A 24,629-nucleotide genomic window follows, 5' to 3' on the forward strand; every position below is an offset into this window, starting at 1 on the left:
TTTATGTGTGATTTTCATTTACCTCCTATAATTTTTTAACGAAATATAAAAAAAATTGATTTTAATAACGTGTCTGGCATGTCTTATTTTACTAGTTAATCTAAAGGGGTGAACTTAAATTGGTAAAGAAGTATTAATTTGGGAATTAATTTTTAGACTACCTATTCACCCATCCTATGTCGGGACTACATAAAATTTCCTTCTTTTTCTCTGTTCAGTTTATATAAAATAACATATTCATTTTCATTCTCAAAATAAGAGAAATTTTTTTTTTTGAATTAATTGGTTAAAAGGATGAAATAGTTATCAAATTTATGAATCTAGTAATCATTTTGGTTAGATTAATTATACGTAGGTTTTAAAAAAGAATTATTTTTAAAGGAAAGAAAGTAAATGCATTTTTGTGGAAAATAAACAAAAAGAAATAAAAATGAGTGAGGGTTAAATTTAGAATTAATTAGTTAAAAGTGATGAAATAATCTTAAGTGAATTTAACATTTTTTATGTTTTTTTTAAAGTAACTTATTTTTAACATAGATACTCTTAATTATTATTTTTAAAGAAATTGTTATTTTTATAAGAAAAGAATGTGTATTTTTGTTGTGAAAAAAAAAAAGATAAAGGATTAGATTTTCAAAATTAGTTTTTTATGACTTCTAATTTTGTTCCATCAAATTAATAAATATTTAGTTAAAAGGGATGAAATAATCTTCGAATTATAAATCCGACATTCCTCATGTTTTTATTGGAAAAATAATCTTTTTTATATATAAATATTATTTTAACATTTCAAGTATTTATATATAGGTTTTGAAAAAAGGTGATTATTTTAACAAGAAAATAACGAGGACATTTTTACGTAAAAGAGGCCAAAATAGGATGGTGGGTTAAATTTCAAATCTTGGGTTCTGATAACCCTTTTAATCAAACGACTCTTTACTCAAGTAAGGAATTATTAGCCCATTCTTTTTCTTCGGTCATCTTTCCTTTTTCTTTCGTTTTCTCTTCCATCAAAGAATAGTTACCCGACAGAAACGGGAAGATTATAGAACATTGAGAGGTTGTGGGTGTTTATGGGACATGGGTTTCGAGGCGTCTTCTCGCACAGGTGAATTCATGATTGATTGAAATTTGTAATTCCAGATTCCTTATGCTTTCTTTGGTGAAAAACCTGAAAATCCAATTCTCGAGTTTTGAAAATTTCCCATTCAGTCACTGTTTTGGAAACCTAATCGCAATACTTTCTAGGGTTATTTGCAAGCTTTTGTTTTTGGGTTTTGAGGATTTGGGAATATTGTATTCTGATATGGAACTGAGAGCGGATTTGATAAGATGTGGGGATCAAGGTCTTGTCTGGTTTGCGAGTTTTAGGCAGTTTAGAACTTCCTGCTTCTATTGTCGTTTATTGATGTTTTCTTCCTTTGTTGGAAATTGAACTCTATGTTCTTGCTGAAACAGGTTTCAAGGCAGAGTTTGGACAATTATAAACTTCAGTTAAATTACCTCTTTCCAAAGTAGGAGGTACTGAAGGTGAGCGGTAGTAGTTGCCATTTATTAGAGACATATATATCTTGGTTCCTTGGTGTGGAATGCATAAACCTGAGAACAATATCATACATTTGTTTTTCTTTTCATAACACATCGTATCTGTAACCCCTCCAACTTTACCAAAAAGTTTAAGTTGTTAGGTAATGGTGACCAACAATATATATTGATTTGTGCTACAACCCTAACACCATACCTCATGGGTAGCATTCTTTGGGATTGCACAGGGACTCTATAAATGGGGAAAATAAACAAGAAGTGAGGTTTGAACTTGAGACCTCCAGCAAAGTATTTATTCATTTTAACTTCAGTATCTTGTAAAACTATTAATTTACCTAAAATCTTAAGCTGTTAGGTAATGGTGGACCAACAATGTATATCAAGTAGATAAAGGTGATATCATCATATTATGTATTGTGTGGTTGGTTGGCATTTATTAATGACATGTAAATTGTTGTTTATTCCTTATTTTTGATATACAATATGTTTAGGTTTCGATTAGATGAATCTAGCAAGTTGTAAATCATATCATGTGTCATGTTTCTATTTCTTAGTATTTCAGTGGATTTTAAATGGTTGTTTCTTATAAAAGAAATGAAGTTAAATTCTAAGTGCTAGGAAGAGAAATTTTATTATAGTGAAGGCAAAAGAAAGCAAAAGAGTTTCCGATCTGGAGAGTCTAGCTAATGACCTGGGTTACAGGAGGAGGAAACTTTCTTCAAAGTGTTGTAGGTATGCTGTTGGGTGCTCAGCTGAAGTCCTTATTTTTGTGTAATTCACTGGAGGAAAAATTCATGAAAAGGGTTGGCTTCTTCGAACTGCAAGTATCTATCCAAAGAAGGGGGAGTTACCTTGTTGAAAAGCACACCATCCAGCCTTTTGATTTATTTAGGATTGGGTTATGTAATGTCTAGAAGGCAAGAATCAGGCTGGTAAGAATTCAAAGAGATTTTCTCTAGGGTAGAAGTCTTCTCTGAAAGAAAATTCATCTAACAAGGTGGTTGACTGTTTCTTTGAAAAGGCAATAGGGGTGTTTGGGTATGAGGAGTCTTGATCCCCTCTACAAAGGCATTAGGGTAAGTGGTGAAGGAGATATGTTTTGGAGCATGACAATTTCTGGCGAAAGGTGGCAATGTGAAGTACAGGGAGTTGGAAAGGGACTATTTCTTTAATGAAGGGAGGGGTGCTTATAGCTCAAGCCATTTGAAGCCATATGGAAAGGTGGGGCTGATTTCTTCCCTAGAGTGAGTTGTGCCATTTGGAACGGCCTAGGTGTCGAGTTTTGCCATGGCCCTTGGTGCAATGAAGATCCCACAAAGCATCATTTATGGGAGCTCTTCAATATGATGGCTCAAAAGGATGTTTGGATCGGAATTGTTGGGATGGTGATTGTTGGAACCTAGATTTAGAAGGAGCATTTTAGATAGGGAGAGGTTTTCAATGAAATTGTTGTTGCAGCTGTTAAATCTCTATCAATGTTTAGTGATATGAACGACAAGTTGATTTGGAAGATTGATAGAAAAGGTTTATTTTCCATCAGTTCATGCTACTCATCCCTTGTCTCTAAGAAGCCCTTGTTCTTTCCTGTTAAGCTGATTGGGAACTTGAGAGTGTCTTCTAAGGTGTGGGTTTTTTTTCTTCTTTTTGTTTTTTTCTCATGGGAAGCAACTTGAGAGAAAGTCTTGACTTTAGACAAGCTTATGATGAGGGGGTGAAGCTTGGTTAGTAGGTGTTGTTTATGCAAAGATGATATAGAATTTCTAGCCTACATCTTCATTCACTACAAATGGACCTCTATATTGTGGTCTTTGGTCTTCTCTCTTTTTGGAGTGTCTTGGGTGTGTTCCTTTTTTATTAGGGAAGTCTTTAGCTGGCATGACTCTTTTGATAGAACTAAGCACAAAGCTATTTTCACTTTCGAGGCTGATCCCGCTTTGTATTGGGTCACTTAAAAAGAGTGTGATAAAAGAACATTTGAAGGAGCGGAATGATCTTTTGTAGAGCTGAAAGATTCAGTTCTTAAGGGTTTATTTTTGTGACCAAGTGGGGATTTGGGCTCTCATAAATCATTACCCTCCCGTCCATCACCGTTTTTTTTTTTTTCTTTTTCTTTTTCTTTTAGATTTTGTATGCTGTATAGGGATTGGTTACCATAGCAGCAGTGTTTTCCAGCATTTATATGTTGCCAATACACATCGTGTGTACTTGGGTTGCACCCTCTCTTTTATTAGGGGCCTCTTAATACATTTTATTTGTTTGCTTATCAAAAAAATAAAAGAAAAAAAAACTTCCAAATAATAATATAATAATTATTTGGAAAATGTTGAAATTTGATCTAATGCTTTTGTTTTAGTTAACTAATAAGGAGGCTAAAGAGGTGGTTTAATGCTTCTAAAGTTTAAAGACAAGCTAGAGGTTAGTATAATGGTTCTAGACTAGAATGCCGCTCTAACGTGGCTGGGAGATTTTTGCTCTGCTCGGTCAGAGATGTGGAAAGGAAAAAGTTCTGTCTAGTATTTCCTGAGGGAAATGGCTTAGTAGGGGGTTGGTTCTTGTTGGCTAAGAATTTGAGGGCTCTTGGGGTCTCTTCCACAGAAGTGAGGAATAGCTACCAGTGTGTGTCATCCATGGGTAAGGAGGAGAGCAATGCCAATACCTCAGAGAATGAGTCAGGTTCGTATGCAGAAGTAGTTAAAGGGAAGAAAGGTGTGTCAGTGGATTCTATGAGGGTGCACCTAGGGGAAAAGGAAATAATGTACAGGGAGGAACAGCTTGGGCGATGCCTGGTGGGTTGTTTTGGTGGTAGTCCTGAGTCTATCCCGTCATTGCCTTCTTTGAAGAGATGGGCGTATGAGGTTTGGTTACTGAAAGGGGAGTTAAGAATATCCAGGTTGGGTGGGGCCCTGGTGCTGTTTGAGTTTCAAAACAAATGGGAAGCTGATATGGTGCTTCTTAGAGCGAGCAGTCGTTTTAAGGATAGAGAATTTCTATTGCAAAGGTGGGGAATGGCAGTGGGGTGCACTTGGAAAGAGAGCCATGCTAAGGAAGTTTGGGTAAGAGTTGTAGGACTTCCTCTTCATCTTTGGAGTAGGGAGGTTTTCAAGCGTATTGGAGATTGTTGTGGGGGGTTTGTAGCTGTGGATGAGGAAACGACTCTCTTCTCTCAGCTGCAGTGGGCTCAGATTTTGGTCAAAGATTCGGGAATGAAATGGCCAGGGTCGATGCAGGTGGAGGCTGGTAACTCTAGGTGGGAGCTTTGCTTGTGGTGGGAAGCCACACCGAGGCTGTTGCAGGCTGGGTCCTGCTCTTGGATGCAGATGAGAAGTGAGTGGGAGGTTAGGGATGAAGTTGGGGGAGCCTCACGCGTTGAATCTGGAGTACAGGAGCCCCAAGCTATTTTTCAAAAAAGGGAGGCTGAAGTGAAGGTGGCGTGTGGCAGTGAAAGTAGGAAGGCTGACAGAGAATGGGGTAGGCAGACTGATGACCCTGCAGTGGGCTGCTCAGGGAATGGGCCTGGGCCCAAGGCTGGCAGAGGGGCTCTTTTAAAAGGAGCTGGTGGGCCGCTTACAAAGGAAGACGCGGGTTGGGCCGAGGGCCCGTCTTCCCTTTGCCCTAAGTTATTGGGTTGGACTAAGGGGCGTGAGGAGCCTATTGGGCTTCTTAAGCCTGAGGCCCATTTGGTCCTTTTAAGGGAGCCCGTCCCTTCTAGGGCTTCCCCCGAGACTGTCAGGACTCTTGCGGAGCTGGAGCAGGATCCTCTGGTTGTGGGTAGCGTCGGCGGCATGGAGCCATCCCTCGGCCACCTGAAGCCCACCGATGACGCGCTTTTGAATGAAGCTTCCAGGTACCCCCGTAACTTCAAACTCCCTATTTTCTCTGTGGGGTTTGGGGCTTCTTCTCCTTCTCCTCCTTTCTTGGGGTCGGATGGTGTTGTGCTGGGGAAGGTGGGGGTTATCAGTGGTCTGGTTGGGGCCATGGAAGAAGCGAGGAGCAGGGACTCTCCGCGTGAAGAGTGGCTGGTAGACCTCTCAGTCCACGAAGATAGGAACTTGTCTCCGAGAGCGTCGGGTGGTGAGGCAAATGGGCCCGATCTAGCCATTGTTCCTTTTGGAGGGGTTTTAGAAAGCCCATTAGTGGAGACGATGGCCCTTCAGGTGGAAGTTGGGGGGGGGGGGGGGGGGGGGGACGGAGAGGAAGAATGGAGCTCCAGTTGCCTTGCGAAATTTAGTCACTGCTTGGGTATGCCGACAGTTGGGTTTGAGGAGGAAATCCTATACCTGTTGAGGAGAATGAGGGGGAGAATTGAAAAGAAAAATCAGGACAGGGAGAATAATAAGACAAAGTCTTCGGTGTCAAAATCCAGTAGGGAATTAAAGAAGCTGGAATGGACGGTAAGCTATAAAAGAGCTAAGTTGGCTTCCAATGAAGGCAAGTTTGGAGGGGCTTCAGGATCAGGGATTAAATGAAGATAAAGATTTTATCTTGGAATGTTAGAGGGGCAAATGATAGTGAAAAGAGGAAAATCATTAAGTCCATAATAAAATCCAATAAGGTGGACATGGTGTGCTTGCAGGAGACTAAAATCAAGGATATGAGTATGGGGATTGTTCGCAGCCTTGGGGTGGGAAGACATATTGATTGGAGAGCAATTAACTCTAAGGGGGCAGCTGGAGGTGTTCTGGTGTTTTGGGACAATAGAGTTGTTGATTTGTTGGAGGTGGAAGAAAGGATGTTTTCAGTGTCTTGTCTGTTCAAGAATTGTATGGATGGGATGAGGTGGGTTTTCACCGGAGTTTATGGGCCGGTGTGCAGAAGGGATAGAGAGGTTTTTTGGGAGGAGCTTGGGTCAATAAAAGGGTTATGGAGAGATCCTTGGTGTGTGGGGGGAGACTTTAACATGATCAGATACCCGGAAGAGCGCAGTAGGGGGGGTGAGTTATCTGCATCAATGAGGAGATTTACTGAAGTGGTAGAGGATTTGGAGCTAAGGGACTACCCCTTACAGGGGGGTCTCTTTACTTGGCGAGGGGGGTTAAACAATCAGTCTCAATCTAGGCTCGACAGGTTCTTAGTTACAGATGAGTGGGACAGAATGTTCAATGGAGCCATGCAGGGGATTCTTGCTAGACCAGTTTCTGATCATTATCCTATCCTACTTGAAGGTGGAGGTTTGAAGAGGGGTCCGTCACCTTTCAGATTTGAGAATATGTGGTTGGAGGAAAGGGGGTTCATGGATCAGATGAAGAGGTGGTGGGGCAGTTTAACTTTTACTGGGTCTTTTAGCTTTGTTTTGGATGCAAAATTAAGAGCCTTAAAAGGGCTTTTAAAGACTTGGAATAAAGAAGTTTTTGGGGTAATTGAGACTAAGAAGAGAGAAGCTCTTAGCCAGGTGGTGTACTGGGATGCAGTGGAGAATCATTCAACTCTGAGTTTGGAGGATTGTGAAGCAAGGAAGGAGGCTAAGTAGGCTTATAAGACATGGGTGTTGAGGGAAGAAATTTCTTGGAGACAGAGATCAAGGGAATTGTGGTTGAAGGAGGGGGACAATAATACTAAATTCTTTCATAGGATGGCGAACGCGCATAGCAGAAGGAACTGGTTGTCTAGGCTGAAAGTGGATGATTGTTGGCATACGGAGGAGTTAGATTTAAAAAATAGTGTGGTGGGTGCTTTTAAAAATCTGTATACTGAAGAAGGGGGGTGGCGTCTTGGTGTTGAGGGGCTGCCCTTCATGAGATTAGACAGCTGTGAGGCTGAGGGGCTGGAAATTCCCTTTACGGAAGGGGAGGTGTTTGCGGCACTTTCAGATCTAGGCAAGGATAAAGCCCTCGGCCCGGATGGCTTCACCATGACCTTCTGGTTGTTCAGTTGGGATTTAGTAAAGGCTGAAATAATGGGCTTCTTCAAGGAATTTCACAAGAGGGGCAGATTTGTAAAATCTCTAAATGCAACATTCCTTGTTCTAGTCCCAAAGAGGGGAGGAGCTGAAGATTTGAAAGATTTCAGGCCCATCAGCCTTGTAGGCAGCCTCTACAAGTTGCTGGCCAAGGTGTTGGCCAATAGAATTAAAAAGGTGTTGGGGAAAGTGATCTCAGAGTCTCAAAATGCCTTTGTGGAGGGTAGACAGATTTTGGATGCAGTGCTGATTGCAAACGAGGCTGTGGACTTAAGATTGAAAGACAATGTGGGAGGGGTGTTATGCAAGTTGGATATAGAGAAGGCTTATGACCGTGTTAGCTGGAGCTTTTTGCTGGCTGTCCTTAAAGAGATGGGGTTTGGCGAGAGATGGATAAAGTGGATTGATTGGTGTATCTCCACAGTGAAATTCTCCGTGTTAGTTAATGGGTCTCCTTCCGGTTTTTTCCAAAGCACGAGGGGGCTAAGACAAGGAGATCCCCTTTCCCCTTATTTGTTTGTGATCGCCATGGAGGTTTTTAGTAGTATGATGAGAAGGGCTATTAGTGGGGGTTACTTATCTGGGTGGAAGGTGAGTGGTGGGAGGGGTGAGGGGATGCATATATCGCATTTGTTGTTTGCGGATGATACGTTGGTTTTTTGTGAGGAGTCTTCAGACGAGATAACTTATCTAAGTTGGCTTCTCATGTGGTTTGAGGCGTGCTCGGGTTTGAGGATTAACTTAGAGAAGAGTGAGATGATCCCGGTTGGAAGGGTGCTGAATATAGAGGGTTTGGCTTTGGAGTTGGGGTGTAAAGTGGGAGGGATCCCTTCTAGTTATTTGGGAATGCCCCTTGGGGCAGCTTTCAACTCTTTGGTGGTGTGGGATGGGGTTGGAGAGCGTTTTCGTAGAAGGCTTGCTATGTGGAAGAGGCAGTACATATCTAAAGGGGGAAGACTCACCCTAATTAGAAGCACTATGTCCAGTATGCCTATTTATTTGATGTCTCTCTTTCATTTGCCTAGAAAAGTGAGGTTGAGATTGGAGAAAATTCAGAGGGATTTTCTGTGGGGTGGGGGAACTTTAGCCCATAAACCTCACCTTGTAAGATGGAACTTGGTATGCTTGGAGAAAAGAAAAGGTGGACTAGGGGTGAGAAATTTATCTTTGATGAATAACCGCCCTTTTGTGTAAGTGGAATTGGAGGTTTGCTAATGAGAGAGATGCGTTGTGGAGGAGTGTAATTAGCCTCAAGTATGGCGTAGAGGAGGGGGGCTGGTGTACTCGGGATGTGATGGGAAGAAACGGAGTTGGTCTTTGGAAAGCAATTAGGAAGAAGTGGGGGCTGTTCGATGGCAGGGTAGCTTTCCATTTGGGTAATGGGCAAAGAGTGAAATTTTGGAAAGACAAGTGGTGTGGTGATGGGCCTCTTTGTGAGTCCTTCCCATCTCTTTTTTCCATGTCCATGTCGAAGAATGCTTGGGTTTCGGAGGTGTGGAATCCTGTTGGTGATGGGATTGGTTGGACTCCTCTCTTTGCAAGGGCGTTCAACGATTGGGAGATTGATTTGGTGGAGCGGTTGTTGCAGAAGATCCAAGCTTTCAGGGTTCAAAGGGAGGAGGAAGATAGAGTGATATGGACAACTTCAAATAATGGGGCTTTCTCTGTTAGATCCCTTTATTCTATGATGGAGCCGGGGGGCCTTTCTTTGTTCCCTAGTGAAAGAATTTGGAGGGCAAGAGTGCCTCCCAAGGTAGCTTTCTTTGCTTAGGAGACTTCTTGGGGTAAAGTTTTAACACAGGAGCAACTTCAAAGGAGGGGGTTCTCTTTGGCAAACAGGTGCTTCCCCTGTCTATCTGAAGAAGAAACAGTGGATCATCTTCTACTGCATTGTGTCAAGACGCGGGTCCTATGGAACCTCCTTTTCTCTCTTTTTGGAATATCTTGGACTCTTTCGTGTACAGTGAAGACAACCCTTCTTGGGTGGAATGGAGGGTTTGTGGGAAAAAGACGCAAGAAGGCTTGGCAAATGGCGCCTTTATGTATTTTTTGGTCAGTTTGGAAGGAGAGAAATAGGTTAGCGTTTGGGGATGAGGATCTTTCGCTTCAAAGGTTGAAATATTCTTTTGTATGTAATCTTTGGTTTTGGGTCAGGGGTTCCTTAGCAGAGAGTCATTCTTCTCTTGTAAGTTTTGTAGACTGGATAGACTCCTAGTTAGGGAAGGTGGTGTGTATACTCCCTGTATACCTAGAGGGCACCGGTTTTTGGTGTTTCCTCTTTTCGTTTAATATACTTCTTTTACTTATCAAAAAAAAAAAAAAAATGGTTCTAGAGTCTGAGGCAAATGGTAATAGAGACTCTTGGATGGATGACTAGTAGGGTGGAAGTTTTAGGCTTGGTGGAAGGTTTTTCTGTGGGGAGTGGATTCAACTTTTATGCTTCCATTTGTGAATAACACACCATCATCTTCTCTTCTACTGGAGAAACAAAACTTACAGTGCTACAAATGAAGTCCAAGACTTAGAGTTGACTTTGGGCTTTAGATGGTCTTAGCTCCTTCATGGGCTGTCTTTTGAAGGTATGGACGTTTTGCATGGGTGTTTTACAGTAAAATCCTCCTTCAAGGAGCTAGGAGGATTTTCCAGAAATCAAGATTTGTAGAACTTTCTCTTTGAAGGTGGCTTTTTGTATGTATACGACACTGGAAAAGGGTATTAGACACTAATAATTCCTTGAGTTGGCACTATAAATTAATTGATCCTGTGGGCAGGAATGGGTGTCTACTTGTTTTTGTGGAAAGAGTTGAGCTAAGGGTGTTTTGGAATTTCTTTTCCTGCAATGATTTTCTTTGTTGTCATCCTCTTTATGTTTGCTGTCTTAGTTGGGTAGCTCTGTATGTACTCCATGTACTGGGTTCATCTTCTTTTAATGCTTTATTATTTTTTTTTTATAGACAAAGAGAAATATAAATTAAAACACGCCAAAATAGGGGGCACTCCCTATGTACACAGGCAGTATACAAAGAAAGCCAAAATGCTTTATTATACGATCACACACTTAGAAAAATTAGAAAAAAGAAGCGGAAAAAAGGTTGATACAGTATAAGGATTTCCTGACACAGATTCAGTTATGAAATTATTCAATGTGGTGGATAGGGGCCTATTAAATTAGTAAATTCAACATGGAATTTCATGTGGATGTGTTGATCTTGGGAATTAGAATAATTTGTCATACATGTAAGATATCTATGTTATGATGATAGCTTAGACTTGAATTCTCTGAGTATAATGCATTTCTAATTTGATCTTTTTCTTTTTCCCTTTTTTTGTTGTTAGGACAATGCCTCGCAAAGGAAACTATCAAGCTGATTATTATGACAAAGATTATGATTATGAGGATTATGAGGATTATGATTATGATCTTGATGTAGAAGAAAATGGTTAGTAACTCTAAAAATTTTAATATTTATTGCTTCAAATGTGCATGTTCTATTTTTTATGGATCCTTTTTTTTTTTTTTTAATATACATATAGATTTAACGTAATTTTGTCAATCTTGGGATAACAAAAATTTAGTATATATTTTTATTTTTATATATGCCATGTTCTAATAATTGTACCTACTAAGGAGATAATTCTCAGCTAAGTTCCTGCATTAAAAACTTTGTATTTAAAGAATCAGATGCTTACCCAAACCCAGGTTACATAACAATATCCACACCATTAATTCCTATTCCTTGGAAATCCCTCTCTGCCATTTCATCCACTTCCAGATACTTCCAAGTCACACCAAATGGAGCAGTTCTGTAAACTTTGCGCTTATATTTTCTGATGAATTTCCGATGTCTGTTTCCTATATCCCTTGCATAAACTTTGGAAAAACCCATGAAATTCCAAAGAGGCTTAAATCATATGTTACAGTTCTTGGGATGCTATTAAATGTAAGAGTAGGTAAGTAGCATTCTTTTCATCTTCTTGCTCCCACAGCACCAGTCTGGCATGACCCTGCCTTTCCTAAGTAATCAATGCTTAGATTTCTATCCTAAGCAACCTCACATAAAGCACTAAGTCACCATATTGACCCAAAACCTTCTGTTTGATAATTGGTTAAAAATGCATATCAAGCTAATTGAGCTCAATCCTAACACCCACATCATGAGTAATCCTCTTTCAGCTTGCACAAGGACACGCATTAATGGGGGATATAAACATCAGTGGGGCTCAAACTTAATGCTAACTTGAGCTTGATAAATACTACTAATTTGACCCAAAAGCTTAAGCTCTTAGGGAATAAGCCAACACTGTATATCAAGTTGATTTGAGCTAAATCTCTAACATAAAGAAGCTAGGTCTAGGAGCATGGACTTCTTTATCAGAAAATATATTTTCTGTATTGATCACCAATGTCTTGAAATATGATCTCACTGTGAACTTACCATCCACAATCGTGCTCCAATCATCATCATCTTATTAAGCCATGCCACACACCACACCCACCCCTCCTCAACCCTGTAAAGTTGTGGCAGAAAGGATTCAACCTCCTTAATGTTACTGTGCTTGGTGTTTCAAGTCCTGAAATGGCAGCAGCTATTGTTCTGGGATGATGTTTGATGTGGAAGATGACAAGGAATGTAAGTATCTGCTATCATTTATGGTCCATATTCAAGGTGGTGGTGAGGTTAGGTAGCAAGGATATGTTGGAATGGAAACTATGAATAAAAGCTTTTCATTTAAATCATTTTATAAGAAGTTAGGTATTTTGAGACGTTGAAAGAGCAGCAGCATGAGAAAAGTCTTAACTATTGACAGTTAAGTAGAAACACCCCCGATTAGTGCTGCCTGTGCCAGGACCCCTTGTTGCTTCATTATTTGTTGCTCAAGATTTGTGGTTTCTTCACTTCATCTTTCATTTCTTGGCTCAAAACAATAAAACTGATGGTAAGAAGTTGGCATGGTATGGAAGGAGAGTGTGGAGAACAGGTCCCTTGAGTTTTGCTTGGTGTTGTGGAAGGAGCATGACAAGAGAACATTAGAAGGCGTGGAATGATGAGTTGTGGAAGGAGCATAAATATTACATCATGGAGAATTCCCACCCACTACATCCAGCTCAGCGAATCAATAAAGTCTAATATGGACAAAAAACATGTACATTCTTACCTACTCCAAAAATTATGTCTAAATAATTGTTTGAGCGCTTGATCTACCTTTTTAGGATTCTCAAACACTAGTCTATTTCTCTCCTCCCATAAGGTCCTTAGCTATAGATACTTCCACTTTCTTTAAATAGCCTTGATCCTTTATTAGCTTTCTTTGTCTTTTGCCCAACAAAGGATCCATGCCAACTTAGGTGGGCCTTTTTTTCTAAGGAGTACATTACCCACTCTCTTTCGAATAGAGCACAAATCAATTGCCACAAGATTACCACTTTCAAGCAATGAAGGAGGATATAATCAATTGTTTCTTCTTCCTCTTTATGCATATAGCATCTATTCAACATCATACACCCCTTCCTTTTAAGTTGCTCCAAAGTCAATATCTGTCCTTCCCCAAACAACTTTCCAAGCAAAAAGGCAGACTATCAATGGCACCTAAGAATTCCAAACAATTCTGGAAGGAAAAGCCCCCATTCTTTCAATGGACAAAGAGGGATAGAGAGATTTAATTGAAAAGGTCCCACACTTTGATATCAACCACACCATTTTATCCTCCATGTCCCTATCAATTGACGGGGATTGCAATTGCTTGAAAAAAGCCTTTGCCTCCTTTAGCTCCTAATCATGGAGTTGTCTTGAGAAATGAGCGTTCCAGCATCCCCCTTCCCCTTCTAGATGCCACATCTCTGCTATGCATGCATCTTTGGCATTGGCTATAAAAAATAAAAAAATAAATTAAAAAAAAAGGGAAAAAGGAAAAACCCCTCTAGGGAACAAATCATCACACCATTTATCCTTCCAAAATTTCACTATCTGCCTAGCCTAGATAGGTGTCTGTGACCCTTAAAATCATGGAAGCTAGAAGTTTGAAAGGCAATCTAGGGAGTTCCTATGACCTTGTCACTATGGTCACCCTAGAGTACATTCCTCTCTGTTAGATATGCTGTAACAAAAATCAGTGGTAATGTGAAGTAGTTGAGCATTTGTACACTGTGATTTCAAAAGTACTATGAAATTTAAAAGTAACATTTAAGTGTTTGGTAAACTGGATTGTTAAATTACTGTGAGCATGGATGGTGACCAAAAATGGAAGTTAAAAATTGAATTAATTTCCTTCATTTCAATATAAAAATCAACCTTTAATTAAATTGTTATACCATTTCAAACCAATTCTTAGTATTCTCATTTTTCTTTTAATTTGTTTTTGGAAAAATTACTTTCATTTTCCTATTTTAACAAAATTTATAAACATATTTATGATAATAGTTTTTATTTTACATTTTAGAACATGTAGTACAAAATATAAATCCAACAAATATTACATATCTACAATAGAAAAGTTTCAACTAACTTTCAATATTATGGGCATATTAAAGTTACAATTGTGAAATTTCTTAAATGATTCATTATGATCTTAGACAATTGGCAACCAATTTCAAATATAAAAAATTTTGATCCTAAAAATTAAACTATTAGGGAAAATAATATAATTTAAAGTCTTGTTATTCTATATAATAAAATATAATCAATTATTTAATAGAATACAAATTATCTGTATTTTTAATAAATGAATTGCATATATTACAACGAAAATTAGTTAGAAGAAAACTTTGAGCCCTTCACCTTTCTGGAATCGTATTTAATATCTAGACATGTGCTTTTCTTTATTTATATATGAAGAAAATTTTGATTTCTAGTCATAGCAATTTGGTGATATGTGGTCATAAATTGTTATTTTAAACATGCAAAACCAATGATCAATTTTTATGCAGAATTGCATGATATAAAGCTCTTTGGGTTGTGGAACCAACATTTTTAAATCCTTTTCACCTCAATAAATCTGGCATTTACTTTGCTGCTATAGGAGAAGCTGTTGAGACAAACCAGGAAACTGTTCGGCGTGGGATTTGGCGTTGCTCAATTTGCACATTTGATAATGATGAGAGTATGTCTGCATGTGATATTTGTGGGGTTCTTCGCTATCCTTTGGTTAACATTCGCAACAATAATGATACAAAAACAGGTATAAATGAGTTATTGTATAATTTTTTTTACTTATATTATCCCAAATTTGGGGAAGTGAGTTATTGTGTGGATTAACCTATATCTCATTCTTATTCTATGTGACAATTGAACTCCTTTCTCTTAGTATTTTGGTCTCCTGGATATAATAACACTGTGCTGGACATGATCTATGCACCAGAACCCATTTTGCATTTCATTTTTGTTTTTTTGTTTGGCCATGCGGATAGCTCCCATCCGTTTGGGCACCTGCTCTTATGTTAGTATCCTTGTTGCATAGGTTCTGTTTCACATTGCTTTATAGAATAGATCTCTTTCATGCAGCTGATGGCATATGCAAAGATTCTGGAGCATCTATAATGGCCAAGTCTCTTTTTGCACAATTGCCGCATCGGACACTGAAAAAGGCTGTGATCTTTCAACTACAGAATGATGATGTTGTGATAGAAGAGAGCTCTAACTTCCAAAAGCATGGGAATATCCAAGGACAATTTCACGAGGTCCATAAGGCTTTTAGCTTTCATGGACTTCACCATATCAATATAGGTCCGCACATTTTCTAAAGTAGGATGCGGATCTATAAAGAACCATTCATCTTACATTTGAAAATTTGTCCCCCAACCTGAATAGTATTTTACATTTGAAACACCAGTATTGGGTCCAGTAGATGGCATCTTTAGTATCATTTTCTATTCATAAGTTTTAGAGGCTGCTTTTTTGTTATTCATTTCTGACCTTAGATATGTTCATGGTGGCAGCCCCTTTCAAGTTTGATGTTCCTTCTCCAGATGAATTAGTTTCTAACGGAATGCATGCCTCCAAAATGGCTTCAAAAGGTAGCACTTTGTGGTTGCAAATTGAATTGTGGCCTTGTTAATCCCAATTGATAAAAGAAGGGGAAACTTTCATATATTCACATTGAAAGTATGAGAAAACTATACAAATATATAGAGCAGATTCCTATATCAACAAGGAAAGTCCACCTCATAAATGTGTAGAGAAGGATTCTTATTTTAAAAGTCCTACTCATGAAGAAAGGAAAAAAAAAATACTTAAGGAAAATAATATTTTCTTCTCCCCTTTTTTAGCACCAATAAACTAAGTTATTTAATTTTTATTAGATTAAGAAGGTAGCCTTCTATATTAATGAGCACTAGTCTTATGCCCACTTGTTAGAGGACATGGAGAATTAAATACTTATCCTAGTGGAATTGCATGGTTTTGATATTTTTGTGCTTTCCAACAATATCAACTTAGCATGACATCAACTAGGTGGGCAACTTTCATGTGAAGAAGCACAATGTTATAATCAAAAGAAAAATTACTATATAACAAGCCTTTGATAAAAATAAAAATAAATATTGTTATTAATATTATTATTATTGTTATTATTATTTGAACACAAAGATGAGTTGAGAATGAATTTCTAATTCTCATTACTGCCATGTACATAGGATCTACAATCATATTTATAGATTATTGTTATTATTATTATTATTATTATTATTATTATTTGAACGCAAAGATGAGTTGAGAATGAATTTATAATTATCATTTCTGCCATGTTCACAGAATCTACAATCAAATTTATGGATACAATGGTCTAAATCCATTTAGTGGAATAACTTATTTACCAAAAATAATTCAAATTCAAATTCAAAGAATCAAATATTCTAAAAAATAAAATATTCTAAAATATTCTAAAATATTCTAAAAATGGATAATACTTCCTAGTTTTCAGCAGTGAATCTGAACTAATCTTTCCACATCCCCCCTCAAGTTGGCTTGAAAATATCTTTCATACCCAACTTGCAAGTTATGCTATTGCCCCCTTATGGCCCCTTGGTAAAAACATCTGCCAACTACTCAATAGTAGGAATACAAGGCATGAATATCAGTCCACCATCTAACTTCTCTTTGATAAAGTGTCGGCCAACTTCTACGTATTTGGTTCTATCATGTTGAACTGGATTATGTGCTTTATTGATTGCTTCTTTATTGTCATAATAGAGCTTCATAGGCATGGACTTGTCACTTTGAGGTCTTCAAGTAACTTTTTCAGCTATAAAAGTTCGCAAATCCCATAAGCTGCTACTCTAAATTCAACCTCCACACTGCTTTTAGCCATCACAGTTTGCTTCTTGTGTCTCCAAATGACTAGGTTGCCTTCAATGAATGTACAGTAGGCTAATGTGGGCCGTCGACCTATTATGCTTCCCACCCAATCAACATCAGTGTAAGTTTCAATCCATGAGTGGCCATGATTCTTGAAAAGTCAACCCTTTCTAGGTTTCCTTTTTAAATACTTGAGAATTCAGTAGGCTGCTTCAAAATGTTCTTCCCTTGGTGAGTGCATAAATTGACTATTACACTTACTAGAAACACTGTGTCCAATTGGGTATGAAATGGATAAATGAGTCTCCCAACTAACCTTTGAAATTGCTCCCAATTCACCACCTTATCTGCACTTGCTGATTGTAGCCTAAGATTGGGCTCCATTGGGGTTTCCACTGGTTTGCAACCAAGTAAACCGACTTCCTCAAGTAACTTAAGTACATACTTTCTTTGTGACACAATATTCCCTTCCTAATCCTTGCAAACTCCATGCTCAAAAAGTATCTTAAGGTTCCAAGGTCTTTAACTTCAAATTCTCTTGCAAGGTACTTCTTCAAGACCTCTAGTTTCCCTATATCATCATGGGTAAGGATCATGTCATCCACATATACAATGAGTATGACTATCTTACCCATAGTTGAGTGCTTATAGAACATGTGATCGACTTGACTTTATTGATATCCACGCCTTTTGATAGCCTTGGTGAATCAACCAAACCAGGCTCTAGGTGATTGTTTTAGTCCATAGAGAGACTTCTTTAATTTACATTACTTTTCTAGCTCCAAGCATGCTTTCAAAACCCGGTGGTAGGTCCATGAAGACCTCCTCCTCTAGCTCTCTGAGTTGATCCATTAACCAACTCAAATTTGCAGCAAGGGATAGTAGTACGCAAATCGAATTAACTTTTGTAACAAGAGCAATGGTCTCTTGATAGTCAATTTTGTAAGTCTAGGTGAATCCTTTGGCTACAAGCCTTGCCTTGTACATATCAATGTTTCCATCTTCCTGATATTTAAGTGTAAACACACATAGCCACAGTCCTTTTATTTCTTCTTCTTAAGAGCATTCATCTCTTCCATGATTATCGTCCTCCATTTATTTATCAAAAATAAAAAATAAAAAATAATGATTACCGTCCTCCATTCAATGTGACCTAATGCTTCCTGTATAGTTTTAGGCAACAGAACACTAGAGAGATTGGAAGTAAAGGCTCTATAGTTTTGAGAAAGTCTATGGAATGAGTCATAATTTGCTATAGGATGCATAGTGTAGGAACACGTGCCTTTCTAAGTGCAATGGGAACATTGAGGTCATGTGAAGCACTGTCTAGACTACTAGATTAGGATTTGAACATGGGTTTGGCGAAGAGATGCCTATTTCATCCAGAGGGCCATCATTTGGAGTTCCTTGGCTTATGTTGGGTCGTGATTCACTATTCTGATTATTTTTCCTTCAGACACACAGCTCAGTTTGAGTTTCTTTCTGTAGTGGTTCTCCCCTTGAATTAGAATCTATAATTCTTGGTCCATTAAGTAAAGGCTGGACAGCAGGTAAAGGGTCAATGGGTAACATTTTTGAGTGGGATTTTTGTGGGTCACTTGGTAATGACACGGATAAGATAAGTTGAGAAGGAATTTCTAATTCTCATTGCTGCCATGTACATAGGATTTACAAGCATATTTATAGATACAATGGTCTAAATCCATTTAAGGGAACACCCATTTACAAGAAATAATTCAAATTCAAATTCAATGAATAAAGTATCCTAAAGAATAAAATATCTTAAAATATTCTAAATGTGGAGAATACTTCCTAATTTTCAGCAGTGAATCTCCTAATTTTTAGCAGTGAATATGAACCAATATTTCCATCATCATCATCCTCCTCCTCCTCATCATCATCATTCTCATCCTCATTGCTATCATCATCATCATTCTCATCCTCATTGCTATCATCATCATCATCTACTAACAAGCATCAATGTTGAGTCATCATTGTCATCATCATCATCATCCTCATTGCTGTCATCATCATCATCATCATCTACTAACAAGCATCAATGATGACTCATCATCATCATCATCATCATCATCATTATTATGATATAACAAGCATTGATGCTGAGAGTGTCATAATTGCATAATTTAGCTCCATATATTTTTGTTCAAACTTCTCATGTCTCCACTCTTCTAATTTAGACATCTAGATTTGTTCATATTTCTCATGTTTTCACTCTTCAATGCTTGTTATTATATATAACTAGCATTGATGCTGAGAGATAGTCTGTTATAATTGCATAATTTAGCTCCATATATTTTTGTTCATACTTCTCATGTCTTCACTCTTCAAATTAGTCTTCTAGATCTGTGTATGTGGAATTTCTGATCAAAACTGCATTCATCTGGATTGAAATTGAGAATTTGAGTCACTTTTTCTTGGATTGTGGAACATGAGACCATACCGAATCAAATTATTTGGGCCCACACTATCTTGTAGGGAGGCAATTTGTTACCCTTGCTTTGTTTTTTCATTTGCTTGTTTTCAGATACTCTGGTACTATTTTATGCACGAGGCTTGCTCTAGTGTGTTATTCAAGTTTTAAAATTTAAATAATTTTTGGTTGTATATTCAATTTTAGTTTTTCTCTACTACAACATATTCTTTATGTGCAGCCAATCTCACCACTTCAGTATCTTCTGAAGTTCCGTCAAGAGTCATTGATAAGCATGGTTTAGTTAATAAACAATCTAGTGCTAAAAGATCAGATAGGTCCTCTGATTTGATGCCAAAAGGCAGACATGAAAATGTGGGTGACAGAGACTTTTCAGAGAGTGGTGCAGCAAATACAGAGTCAAGTGCTAAAGGTTCAGATAGCTCATCCATGTTGATGCCAAAAGGAAGAAATAATAGCAAGGATGAAAGCAATATTTCTTCAATTGACAAAAACAAACGTCAAAGTATTTCTGGCAATTTGTTGTCCAGTATGACTTTGAATGTTAAATCTGAACACTCAAAGAGCAGTAGTGCTGGAAAATCAGTTTCAGATGTGCACTATAAGCCCGAGAAATGGATGATCCCTGATCAAGAAAACGATGTTCTGACTCAATTGAATCTTGCAATTGTAAGTCACCTGTCTGATTTTAGTTGAATTATCCAGACAATATTCTTGTTTCCTTACATTGATTTTTTTTAACAATTAGTAATATCATTTCATCTTTATTATTATCATAGGTTGGTCATGTTGATTCTGGGAAATCAACTCTCTCAGGAAGACTGCTACACCTATTGGGACGAATATCCCAAAAAGAAATGCACAAATATGAGAAAGAGGCTAAACTACAGGTTATCTAACTGCAATTGCTCTGTTTCTTTTTAATTGTGTGCTTAAGAAATTAAAATGCTGTTAGGGGTTGGATTTATGTGTTGTTTATTATTCAATCAGGGCAAGGGTTCGTTTGCTTATGCTTGGGCATTGGATGAGAGCACGGAAGAAAGGGAAAGGGGCATAACTATGACTGTAGCTGTTGCTTATTTTGACTCCAAAAAGTATCATGTTGTTGTGCTTGACTCCCCAGGTCATAAAGATTTTGTTCCAAACATGATTTCTGGCGCAACACAAGCAGATTCTGCAATTCTCGTTATAGATGCCTCAATTGGTGCATTCGAAGCAGGTGTGGATAGTACTGGAGGGCAAACAAGGGAACATGCACAACTTATTAGAAGTTTTGGTGTTGATCAAATTATAGTTGCGGTTAACAAAATGGATGCTGTGGAATACTCCAAGGAACGGTTTGATTTCATCAAAATGCAGCTTGGAACTTTTCTCCGTTCTTGTGGTTTCAAGGATTCTTCTGTCTCCTGGATTCCATTGAGTGCCATGGAAAATCAAAATCTGGTGGAAGCAGCTTCTGATGCTCGTTTGTCATCCTGGTGAGTTCACTTTTAGTCATCAATTCCAATTTTTTATGTTTAGATATGGAAGTCTATTGGCCTTTAATGATGACTTTTCTTACCATGAGGAAGCATAAACTGAAATCTAGAGGGAGAGAAGAAAGAAAGAAAGAAAATAAAGAAATCATTACAGCCTTGGCATGGATTTATGATTCATCCCCCCTTTCGCATCCACCAAAACTAATATATATACATATATGCATATATTAAAGAGAATAAAGGAGGTAATTTCTTAACTAGGGTGAAACAAGTTGAGGTGAGCTGAATATTTACTTGCTTTGGCTTGGCTCAGTCATATTTAGTTGTCCTCATGCTGAACTCAAGTTTGAACAGGACTTGCCTAAGCCTATCGACTCTCAGCTTGACAATGTTTGTCCAAGTTTGGGTTGGCTTGATTCAACTCGGTGAGAAGAGAGAGAACCTGAATCCCTGAACATTGATGATCCCAAAGTCAAAAACCCTAGAAAAAAAATGTTAGAGAAACCCTAGCCCCAATTAAGGAGGACTTTGCCCACTGACCTATAGATAGACTAGGAGCCCTCATTCTCTAATAATGTAGGAAAATGATTATACAAATACTGCACATGCTATTTTCTTTGTGATCCTCAAATGTTCTCTTTCTCCCTCTCCTTTTTACATCTCTAAATAATAAGTGGAGATTTCATATAAATATGAGGAAGCTAAGGTTTTTAAAATGCTTTTCCTTAAGTGACCAAGCTGGGCCTAGCTAGTGCCTTTCCTTCCCCCCACTCCTGCCACCTAAGTGACTGATTTATCAGTGTAGTTTGAATTATGTATGCCTGTCAAGAAAACAAAATTGTTTGGTTTGAATTCTGCTTTTTAAGATAATCTCAGATCATTCTTTGCCCATCTGTTGTTGATTCAACTCATTGACCTGGTTTTGAGTTGCTTGAGAGAAACTCTATTTTTTTGGAGCGTTAATTGTAATCCACTAATCCGACAGATTTGTGTAAGGCTCTTTGTTATAAATGAAATACTGTGGATATAGATAGAACTTCCGAACTTGCAAATTAAAAGAAATCATGGAACATTTCGATTGATAAAGCTAGAACCACTACAACTCAAAATTTATCAATGAATATAAGCATCAGTTGGCCATATGTAGAATGAGACATTACATTGCTCCTATGTGTGGAAGTGAACAAGGTCACTCACTTCCTCCATAAAGAGGAATGAAGCAACTTTTGCGAACATGTACATGGAAAATTGCTATTGCCACCCCCTTTCCAATTCATCTTTAAAATAGAATTAATGACATAAATATGACGTTATTATTTAGGAACAGAATGAAATCTAGTAATTATATCTGGAGTATTCATGTTTAAGATAGAATTAACAATGCATACGTGATGTTAATATTTATGAACACAAGAAAATCTGGCAATAATTAGGGAGATGTGGTGGATTGCTTTGGCTATAGTATCTTCTCATCTGCCATAAGTGTAATACAAAATGTTGTTCCACGAGGACTCTGTTGTACTACCAAATTATGTCCTTGTTTAGGGGACATAATTTTAACTAGGTTTCATGTCCCTACTATGAAGGAATTTTCTGTAAGAGTAACTCCAAATATTCTGAAACCAATATTGCAAATAGCATGTTATGTACATAGAGGGAGAATCAATTAACTAGATGGTTGAAATGCAGGTATCAAGGACCTTACCTGTTGGATGCTATAGATTCCCTCCAACCTCCCACAAGAGATTTTTCAAAGCCTCTACTTATGCCAATATGTGATGTCATCAAACCATCATCATCAGGACAGGTGTCTGCATGTGGTAAATTGGAGGCTGGAGCTCTTCGAAGTGGGTTCAAGGTACGCAGTTGGGTGGTTGGTTTGGTTAGCATTATGTTCTGATTGTTTCTTTAACAGGTGTTATTAAATCAGTTTCAAGGAGATTTGTTGTAGCTAGAACCTTAGAATATACCCTTTGGTGTGAAGTTATTAAATCATGATGTAATTTGTAGAAGAAATATATTCTAGTAATTTGCCTATAAAAATAGAAAATGGAAAAATGTGTGTGTATATATATATATATGCATATAGGGACCATGCTGTATCAGTCTCTGTTACAAGTATCTGATGTCCATTAATCTATTTATCAAAACCGACTAATTTGACCCTTCTTGTAGAATATTATGGCTATGTTTGGTCCTCAGAAAGTTTGAGGGAAAATGTGAGGGAAAGAAAATAAAAAATAGATTTAAAGTCAATAAATTATTTTTATATATTATTCCAAACTCATTTTACTTATTTAACTCTTTTATATAAAGATTCGATAATTTAAAAATATATAAGTTTTTTACTAATTTTAATTATATTCGACTTTCTTTGTATTTTCCATGGTAAAACAAAACATAAGAAAATCATTTTTCTTATTATTTTTTTTTACTTTTCCTTGATATTTTTTGAGAACCAAACATGGCCTATGAGTTTTCATAATGTGTTTATACATCCTGGATAAATTGTTCTTTAGTGTGAAAGTGTTTCTATTGCAGTTATGATGAAAAGTGAGTGCCTTGTGTCAGATGCAGAGTCTGCATCCTGCACTAAACAGGGCATGTCATCTCAGAATACTCAGTTTCTAGGTTTCCACATGGATGAGCAAACCTCAAAGTCATTAAATTGACTTTAACTATCTCATCTCTCTAAATGGTTCCCTGATGGCTTCTAATATTATTTCTCTTCTTCATCAGCCACAATGTCTCATGGATCTCTTGTTTTTATTAGGATTTACATGAGTAAAATCTGAATTGAAAACTTGTTTGCTTCTCTGCTGATGCTACCTGATAATACAATGGCTCTAGGTTCTAGTCATGCCATCTGGAGATGTGGCAACAGTGCGTTCCCTAGAACGTGACTCTCAGACTTGTGCCATTGCAAGAGCAGGAGATAATGTGGCTGTTTGTCTACAAGGTATTGATGGAAGTAATGTGATGGCTGGTGGTGTGCTTTGTCAGCCAGACTTTCCAGTTGCGGTTGCAACTCGTTTGGAGCTGAAGGTTCTTGTCTTGGATATTAAAACCCCAATTTTAATGGGCTCTCAGGTATTGCCATGAATCATAGCACTTTTATCTTTACTATTTGTTTCATAACCTTGACTAAAGGAACCGATTTATATTTTTAAATTGAAACGTGCAGTTGGAATTTCACACACACCATTCAAAGGAGGCTGCAACAATTGTAAAGATACTGTCGTTGCTCGATCCAAAGACTGGAAAAGTAACGAAGACAGCTCCCCGTTGTGTAACAGCAAAGCAGAGTGCAGTACTGGAGGTGAGGGCTCAACTATTGTTATATAGTTTCTGCTGTGTTGGTTCACATTAACCTGGTAGTGACAGCCAAATGTGACATTGGCTTACTTGTATGCTCTCTAATAGGTGGCTTTGAGTGGAGCAGTATGCGTGGAAGAGTTCTCAAATTGCAGAGCTCTTGGGAGAGCGTTTTTAAGAGCAATGGGAAGAACTCTTGCTGTAGGCATTGTAACCCGAGTAATAAAGGACCATGAATAGAGGCCCACTTAAACATAAGAGAGTGTAGCTAAATACACTATGGGTTTCACTAGAGACCACTCTCTCAAGCCTCTGCAGTGCCTTCTAAATTAATTACTTCCAGAGTGTAGCATTATTTATTTATTTATTTATTTTATTTTATTTTATTTAATTGATGGTATCTCTCTCTCCTTTTTATTTCCAAGGGGGCCTTTTGAGCCAAATGTGGCAAAACCACCCCCTCCTCTTCCGACTTCAGTGTGCGTTATTCCTCTCTTTTCCTTCTCTCAGCCCATTTGATTCTGTGGATGGTAAGAAACAACCATTTGCTACTTGATTCACGTAGTATGTATATATACTGGTCATGAGTATCTCAAAATTATTCTAGTGTTATGATTTTCATTTAATGTTCTTTTGATCCATTACTCTGCTCA

At 37.8% G+C, this 24,629-nt stretch overlaps 1 protein-coding gene across 4 annotated transcripts; it reads left to right on the top strand.

Moving 5' to 3' along the window:
* Positions 1-930: 930 nt before the first annotated feature.
* Positions 931-24,600, top strand: LOC100262342 (uncharacterized). 4 transcript variants are annotated; one of them, XM_010649838.3, is made up of 13 exons: positions 931-1,108; positions 1,459-1,530; positions 10,778-10,881; positions 14,459-14,617; positions 14,941-15,162; positions 15,375-15,452; positions 19,404-19,852; positions 19,963-20,073; positions 20,174-20,661; positions 22,351-22,519; positions 23,512-23,751; positions 23,846-23,980; positions 24,085-24,600. In XM_010649838.3, exons 3-13 carry the CDS (start codon positions 10,782-10,784, stop codon positions 24,214-24,216), a joined length of 2,283 nt encoding a protein of 760 aa, XP_010648140.1. In that variant the 5' UTR covers positions 931-1,108; positions 1,459-1,530; positions 10,778-10,781; the 3' UTR covers positions 24,217-24,600. The 4 variants fall into 4 exon arrangements, with proteins under 4 accessions (XP_010648140.1, XP_010648141.1, XP_002268387.1 ...); XM_010649839.3 differs by lacking the exon at positions 15,375-15,452 and having other exon boundaries at positions 932-1,108; XM_002268351.4 differs by lacking the exon at positions 14,941-15,162 and having other exon boundaries at positions 933-1,108.
* The last annotated feature ends 29 nt before the right edge of the window (positions 24,601-24,629 follow it).

Source organism: Vitis vinifera, chromosome 3 (assembly GCF_030704535.1).
Source record: "Vitis vinifera cultivar Pinot Noir 40024 chromosome 3, ASM3070453v1".
NCBI classification, from domain to species: domain Eukaryota; kingdom Viridiplantae; phylum Streptophyta; class Magnoliopsida; order Vitales; family Vitaceae; genus Vitis; species Vitis vinifera.

Bases quoted from the DNA above. Each gene is read 5' to 3' on its own strand.
- LOC100262342 (XM_010649838.3), top strand. From the start codon at position 10,782: ATGCCTCGCAAAGGAAACTATCAAGCTGATTATTATGACAAAGATTAT. The intron at 15,453-19,403 runs GTAGCACTTTGT...CTTTATGTGCAG, and splicing joins CTCCAAAATGGCTTCAAAAG to CCAATCTCACCACTTCAGTA. The intron at 20,662-22,350 runs GTGAGTTCACTT...GTTGAAATGCAG, and splicing joins GATGCTCGTTTGTCATCCTG to GTATCAAGGACCTTACCTGT.